Source organism: Acanthisitta chloris, unplaced genomic scaffold (assembly GCF_000695815.1).
Source record: "Acanthisitta chloris isolate BGI_N310 unplaced genomic scaffold, ASM69581v1 scaffold45359, whole genome shotgun sequence".
Taxonomy (NCBI): domain Eukaryota; kingdom Metazoa; phylum Chordata; class Aves; order Passeriformes; family Acanthisittidae; genus Acanthisitta; species Acanthisitta chloris.
The window spans coordinates 1-8310 of record NW_008690556.1 but is presented as its reverse complement, the minus strand read 5'-3'; the positions used below and the strand labels follow the sequence as shown (position 1 = coordinate 8310).

General features: G+C 42.1%; 1 protein-coding gene across 1 annotated transcript; it reads right to left on the bottom strand.

Moving 5' to 3' along the window:
* Positions 1–1718: 1718 nt before the first annotated feature.
* ANAPC7 (anaphase promoting complex subunit 7) lies at positions 1719–8305 on the bottom strand (the record flags this gene model as incomplete). Its single annotated transcript, XM_009081836.1, has 11 exons — positions 1719–1908; positions 2758–2908; positions 3155–3379; positions 3478–3674; positions 3968–4085; positions 4333–4475; positions 4581–4734; positions 4965–5076; positions 6173–6292; positions 6797–6983; positions 8286–8305. Coding segments are annotated over 11 exons (1617 nt in total), but the record flags the coding sequence as incomplete, so codon positions are not given.
* Positions 8306–8310: the final 5 nt, after the last annotated feature.

Below are 8310 nucleotides of genomic sequence, written 5' to 3'. Positions count from 1 at the left end.
GGAGATGCTTTGAATTTGCTTGTACGTCTTTCTTTCTGTTATGAGACATGTGATGAGCTGAAATCTATTCACTGCATCCCACAGCAATGGTACAAAAGAAGAACAGGATCAGGCCCCTCATCCCCCAGAAAGCCATTAAGTTTTCTCTCCCTGAAACACATCCATTTGGTGGATTTGCTCAGTGGAAGAGCAGGAGCAGCTTATGCCAATCCAATCTCAACAGCAGCACATGCTTTGCTGTACTTCCTATAAAGCCTTCAAATAACCATAACTCCATTTATTTTGGAAAGTCTAAAGCTCACAGAATTCCAGAGACAGTAGACACCCAGCTGTTGTCTTTTTTTAAACGGATAAACTATTAGACTCCTCCTTTGGAAGAGGTGACATCCCAAAACATTTCCAAAACAGACTATAATAGAAGTAATCTGCCTATTTTTTGTTGTGCATTTCTGATACATCACAGAGAGATGATATTTCATCCTTCTCTGCCTTACAGGGAGAAGCTTCTTTTCCACGTCATGTATTTGGATCAAACTGCCATTTTTTCCTCAATCTGAGACTCAAAACTGGGTTTTAGCTTTCTAAAACAAGTGCTGCCGCATACCTATGGTGAAAAAATAAATACAAAAGGAATTAAATTGCTAATATAAAGGTAAAAACCCATGTTTTGGTAAAGACTAAGGAAATCAGAACTCTAAGAACAATCAGAAGTAATTCTTCCTCCCACACCTCAAGCCCACAGAACTGAAACAGTTTCTAGGCTACCCTTAAAATGCTGAGGTAGAGAATTTGTATGTGAAGCAACTTTGCTTCACAAGGTGAGGAGAAAACACATGAATTCAAATATTACTGACAAAAACATGAAGTATATAAACATGGAAACCCCAAGACAACATGTGTATTTGCATAATTTAGCATTTCTCTAGCAATGCAAGGGAAGAGGGTTGAAGCCTTTATATACCACTTTAAATGTCAGTGCTGTATACAGAATGTGAAGTGCTTTGTGCCACTGCTGAAAAACCTTTCAGGAACATTCTGAAATGAAACCAAACTGCATTTTAGAATAAATGCTCATGTACAGACTCTAAGTGGTTCCAGGGTTGAAAAAGGGCTAAGGAAATGACTTTAATTCAACACCATCGGCTCAATTCTGTACAGAGAGGAATCGGTCAACTACAAAACGTGTCCAAGTTGCCTATTGTCCCAAATTCTCCTGTACAGCACAAGTAATGCCCCAGAAAAAAGACAAATTAACTCAACAAACACAGCAAGCGGAAAGTGCTGCTTCCAGCCACACCCAAGCAACGCCAGACTTCAACAGGAGTGTGAGCCCAAGCAGTAGCATACAAACAAGAGTGAGACCTTTCCAACTCCACCAAGCACACTCAGCCCTGGACAGAGCTTAGCCATTGTTCTCACCACAGACAAGAGGCTCATTACACACCTCAGATTCTGATGGCTTTAGTTTGAACAGGAACTGCTCAAAATGAAAGCTGCAAATAACCTCTGATGCAGTTAGTCCCTTACACTTAATAAACAAGAAGCATCAAGAATCTTCATGGTACTGAGATGCACAGAACTATTCAATGGTTTCAGTCTATTAAAAAAACAACAAAAAGTCCTTAGTCACTGGAAAAAAAAATCATAGTTTATGTTCTTCAAAGAAAAATGGCCCTAGGGGTGTGTTTGAGTACCAAAACAAGCAGCAGGAGAGGTCTTTACTGCATCCCAAACCACTGCTCTTGATCTGCCCACTGAGCTGCTTCACTGTCACTGCCTTCCAAGTCCCCTTCTTCTCCACTTCCCTCCATGTCATCCACATCTTCTTCCTGGGTGGCATCTGTTGGACTTTCCTCTTTTTCCATCTTCTGCATTCCTTCTAGTGACTTCTGATCATTAGGATCCAAACTGAGGAAGGAAAGAAACAAAAAAGAATTGTCCTTAATATTTCCTTTCCTCTTTATTTGTGGCCTTAGTGTAAAAATAATAAGAAAATCTTATCTTCTTGTCGGCACTTCCTGTTTAACATCATCAAGAATCTTATCTTAGTGGATGATGCAACTTCACCTCAGGCTCAGGTACCACTGAGTATTAAATCACTGTATAAAACAGTTTTGATCCTCAAGAACTTATCTAAACAGAAAACTTAGTCACCTCTTCCAACAACACTAATTATAGTGACAGGAAAGCAGTATAAATTTAAATGTCTCTGACTAAATATGTTATATGCAAGCAGAAAGCAGCTGAGCCATGTAAGCTATACAAGTTTATAGCTGACATAATGTGCTAGATTTAAGGCAAATTGAAGCTGTTGCAATGAAAACATGGGAATATTTAACATAGGAACACTCTGAAATAACATTTAGGTTATGTTGAATCACACTATTTAAATCTACTGAAGAGTTCATTATTCTAGAATGGATCTGAAGGTGCCTGGTTAGATAATTATTAATAATTATCAATAATCCCATGTGTTACTACTCCTCTTGTTAGCAAAGGAATCACACGTCTAATGACATGTTTAACATTAATGCAGTGCCTAAATTTTGCACTTCTCAGTTCAAAGTCTTAGGCCCAACTAAGTCATTAGTGGGATGTCATTTGTTTGGTTTTAAGGAGAATTATATAAAGTCACCTCTGATTGTCATCCTAATTAGATGAGAATCCTAGTTCTCAATTAGAAGCTTGATTTTTTCACTTAAGTCAAGCTGATTATTGGTTCACACAAATCTCCTACACTCTCAGGGTGTGCTTTACCTCAGGGCTATGCTGTACTGGTCCATTGCCTCCTGGTACTCATTGACAGCCACAAGGAAGTCTCCCAGGATCCGGTGCAGAACACAGTCACTCTGGTTAGCCAGTGCATTCCTCAGCAAAGCAATTCCATCTTCATACTTCTGCTCTCTACCTGTTCAGAGTACAGTTTGGATAAATCTACAAAGTCAGACTGTTCACAATTGCTTTAAGTGCTGGTGTAATATCTATTGCTGGATCCAACTAATCCCTGTGATTTTGACTTCAGGATAGAACTGATGAACCCCTGGATGTAACATCACTGTTTCACTCTTCACATGGATGAGGCTGCAGAACACTTCCCACTTAAAAGAATATCTTTGAATAAACCAACATGGGGAAAGTGAAAAAAGGAACTTACTAAGAAGTTCTGCTTTCTTTACCACAGCTTTAAGGTAATCAGGTCTTTGTGTTAGTGCTTTGTCCAGTAAGGTTTTTGCCTTTTCCTGCGTGACTGGGTCCTCCAGACAGACTGTTGCCAGCAGAGTGAGTGTCTGTGCATTTGCTCCCAGGGTTTTGTACACATTGTTTGCCATCACCATTGCCTCTCGGATGCTGTTGGATGCCAAGTAACACTCAATGAGGCCTGATGAGAGAAAACAGTTCCGTTTTGAGTCAGCACCACAGACACTCAAACTCCCAGGATTAGGGGAGGGGAGGAGGGAAAAGGGAAAGTTCCCCGACCTTCATAGCAGTCTAGGCGGCAGGGGGCGAGCCGGATGGCCTCGCGGAAGTGGATTATTGCCTCCTGCACGCGGCCCATGTTCCTCAGAGCCGCTCCCTTGAGCAGCAGAGCCTGCACACTGTTGCTGTTGAGCTGAATGGCTTTGGCTCCCAGGTACAAGGCACGGGAGTAGCGTTTGCTGTAGAAACTGTGACACCTACAGAGAGAGAATAAGAAGCAGAAATGTATAGTGTGTGGTGAGTGTACACAGGCACAGAGGGGAAAAGGGAGGGAAAAGAGGAAAAGGAGGGCGGAAAAGGAGGGCGGAAAAGGAGGGCGGAAAAGAACTACAGGCAACTGCTGAACTTGTTGCATTTGAAGTGAAAAATAGATGTTCAGGAGAAACACTCAAACTCTTCAGGAGTGCTAACTCCAATACATTTAAACAAGCAGAGAAGAACCAAAATAGCTCTTTATGGATGAGGTAAGAAAAGAAAGAAACCAACCTACCCAGACACCACCCAGGGTTCTGCATGCTGGTCAGAAATGTTGAAGAGACGACATCCCAAGTTCTCCACATCCTCCAGCCGCCCCTCACGGGCCAATAAATACCCATACACATCCATCCCTGAAGAGACAGGTTGAAAATCAATACCCAACAAATGGAAACTCCAGTCACAACAAGAAAACAAAACCCAAACCCACAAATACCTACTTTGAACTGTGCAACTACCAGTAATGGTTGAAAACACGCAGCTTCCAAATGTCAATTCTGAATTGAAAGCTGAGTAAAATAATATACAATATTCCACTGCATGTAGTTGTTACTCATCAGATCATTACATTAGGTCAACCTTCTTTTAGGATTTACTCACCTTTTATGAGGTAAGGATCCAACATTTGTGCCTGTTCAAATTTCAGAATTGAGTTTTTATTATCTCCAGCTCTGAAGTACAGATCTGCTAAGCTCCCCAGCAAGTCCACATTGTCCCTTAGCAATGACTTCTTCTCCAGAGAGCTTAAAGAGGAAAAACTGCCTATTATTGATAAATTCCATTTGGAATATAATTATAGATAAAGATTAATACATTATTTGCTCGCATCATGCTCTTTGACCTCTTACCAAATGGTGTTTATAGCTCTTGTGTTATCTCCAGTGTGCACAAAGGCATATGCCTTGATCCACACAGAAAGCCAGTCCAAGTTGGGAATGCTCTGGATTACGTTGATGGTCATGGAGGCCACTTCTGCTCCTTTCACCGACAGTGAGAGCAAACCTGTTCAGAACAGTATATACATCAATCTCGGCCACAAAAAACAGCTTTTGTGAGGCAGATTAATTGTCTGAGGACCACAGACTCCATCCCTGGACCGGAACAGACATACAGCTTGTAGTTTACATATCAAAGGCATTGCATATGACATGCAAATAGCTGCCTAGTGCCAAGCACAACTCAGATTCTAACACTATTTAACACTGGCATACTACCAGTGTGCAGACACCCACCTAGGATGGCATCCAGAGCCAAAGGGCACTGCCTCAGGACCTCTTTGTAGCTGGTGACAGACGAGCGCTCCTGGCCAGCTTTCTTGTAGAGGTTTGCCAACATCATATTGATCTACAAACACAAGTGTTGGGAGAGTCAAGTGTGAGACAGGAGAATCACTAAGAAACGTCACAGCTCTGTCTCCAGGCGTATTCTGAGCAGAAGACACATTTACCTGCTCTGCTGAGAGCCCTATAATGTAGAATGAAGTGTAAAATTGGAATTGTGGCTTTTTTTCAAGTCCAAAGATAAAATTTACATTCTCTTGTATTTGCATAGTGAATCTAGAAATGTGTGCTTTGCATATAAGTCAAAAGATGGGTAAGTGTTTAGATATGATGACAAGAAGGACTTGTATATCCATTACATCAGCCTCTTCCAGTGGATCTCTCTGTATCCATGGAAGTGTTTGAAAGAACAGCCTTAGGAAGGCAGAGAAAGTTTCCATTCAGCTCCTGAATGTGACTGATGAAGGAGCAGAAATTACTTGAGCTCTACACAACACAAATAGCTGTTTCCTGCTACAGTACTTTCATTTATTGGTGCATATAGGCAAAAGGTTTGTTTTACTCAACTTTTTAATCTTTTTCTGTTCCCTATATTGCTCTTTGAACAGAACACTCTGACTGGAGTCTAAGCCATGGGCACTTTTAGGACAATTTAACAGGACACACTGTTGACTGACCTGGTATGTTCAACTATTAGGCCCCTATGACTAACAGAGCCAGTGAGCAGAGAATCCACAGATTTGGCACTGCAAACCACAGTGGCATCTGAATATTTAATATTATATAAATTGTTGTTAAAAAGGATTAAAAGATCCTAAAAGAAGGAGCAGTAGCAAACCTTCTACCCGCCAAATCTTGAGCCTTTCAAAGGTCTTACATGGATCCAACTATGCAGTAAGTTAATAAGATGCACACAAACATTTATCTCTTTTCACTTTCTTTTTAATTCTAACAGAAAGAATACAAAAATAGTCTAATTTTAAAGAAAGAAGTCCAAATAAGCTAATTTTAAATTAGGAAATGCTACCAAACAACACTTAACCACTACAAAAGCATGGTACAAAACCATTACACCTAGAGGCTCTGTTGTTTCTTGACCAGATACTGAGCTACAGATACACTGACCTTGTTGCTTGTGACAAAACCCTGCCAGAACAAACCTTTGGGGTCCTCTGCCTGGAAGGAATCCCATCCAGGATAGCAATGGCATCTTTATCTTGCTTCAGCATTGTGTAACACTCAGCCATTTTGTATTTCACTTCAATTTCTGATGGTAAACACTGAAATAAACAAGGAAAAAATAACTACAACAGTGGTTTAACTAGATAAAAAATGCTTAATAAGATTTCTTCATTAAATGTTTATGCTGTGTTGGAAAATATGCAGTGCAAGGAAGTTAACAAAGCAACTTACTGATAGTTATATCATTCCTGTCTTCAAATGAAAAGTAAGAACTACACATACAAAAAATGTCATGTTTGAGACCATTTTAAGCCTAGAAAACATCACATTGATATGAGTATATTAATTAGCCTTAAGTATCAGGTTTATTTGACATGATAAATCTACATGTCAAATATATAAAGAGATATATAAATACCCACAATCTAAAGTATTTACAAGGCATGTACAGGTGGTGCTCAGGGACATGGTTAGGGCCTTGGCAGTGCTGGGTAATGTCTTATGGATCATTTCCTAAATGATTCCAAAAATACTGAGTCAGCAACAGGAGTTGTAAGGGAGAACATGATCACTTTAAGCAGCACATTATCAGTTGTAAATACCTGGCTCTGGGGAGTTGATGCAGCATTCCCAGTAGAAGGTCTTACTTTGGAAGTTTTACTTAAGGCTTTTTTCTGCTGCAAGGCCATTGTATACTTACTGACAGCATTTCTATATTCTTTGTCATGAAACAGAGAGTCTGCATGGTACACAAGAAGCTGGTACTTCTGAGAGGGTGAGAACAGCTCCCTAGGAGAGATGCAAACAGAGAGGCTAAGATTAGCTGCTCAATAAGGACCAAAACCTTATAGATTCAAAACTTTGGTTTGTCTGCCTTCAACTTCCAACTGTTGCTGCTTCTTTACTGCCCTGTAAGCACCTCTGAGTACCAGATACTAACAACTCACACAAGGGACTATCTCACACATTTACTTTATCTGTAAACAAACAAATGTAATAGCCACTCCTGATACCTCATCAGCAACAACAGCTCATGTTTGGCTGCTTGGCCACTGCCCTCATCCTCCCCACAACAAACCTCACTTTGTCAGTGTCCATTAAAGAAGCTTTTGTTTGAATGCACTGGAGTTTAAAAGGCAACCAAGCTCCTTGTGCAGCTCTCCTGGTCCTAATCCATGTTCTCTGTACAGTTACCTTGATCCTAATCCATATTCCCTATGTAACTATCCTGGCCCTAATCCATGTTCCTTGTACACCTATCCTGGTCCTAACCCGTTTCCACCTTTACAAACCCCTTTATAACGCTCCCAGTATGTTTGTAGAGGCGTTGGATGAGTCAAGGGTTTGAAATGGGATTTGGGCTTCAATTAGTGCCTCAAATTCCATCCAAAATGTAAAACGATAACAGAGAAATAAAGGGAATCACTTGATTCAGGTGATGAGCTGTGAAATACTCAGGACACCCCTGGAAGGAGGAAATCACTCCATCTCTGCCAGGACACACATGTACCAGGTACCCCAAAGGGACACCGAGACATGGCCCTTGCAGGTTTAGGAGCCTAAGGGCTGCACCACGGGGTGCAGGGACAGGGATGGGACAGGGAAAGGGATGGGACAGGGGATGGGATGGGACAGGGGATGGAACAGGGAAAGGCACAGGGATGGGAAAGAGGCAGGGATGGGAAAGGGACGGGACAGGGCAGAGGCAGGAACAGGGAAAGGGACAATGACAGGGCTGGGACAGGGCAGGGCAGTGTAGGACCAAGGACAGGACAGGAACGGGGATAGGACAAATACAGCGTGGGGATAGGGACGGGGCAGAGACAGGGCAGGGACAAGGAAAAGGGTAGAACAGGGATAGGACACGGAAAGTAACGGGGAAGAGGACGAGGGAGAGGCAGGGGCAGGGCGGGGATGGGACAGGGAAAGGGACAGGACAGGGCAGGGACAGAGACAGAGACAGGACAAGGATGGGACAAGGAGAGGAACAGGGCAGTGCAGTGCCAGGGAGAAAAACAGGGACAGGGCAGTGTAGTGATGCCCCCGCTCCCCTCGCCCCAGTCCAGCGCCCCCTGCTGGCAGGGCACTCACGGGTTGTTGCCACTCATGGTGAGGA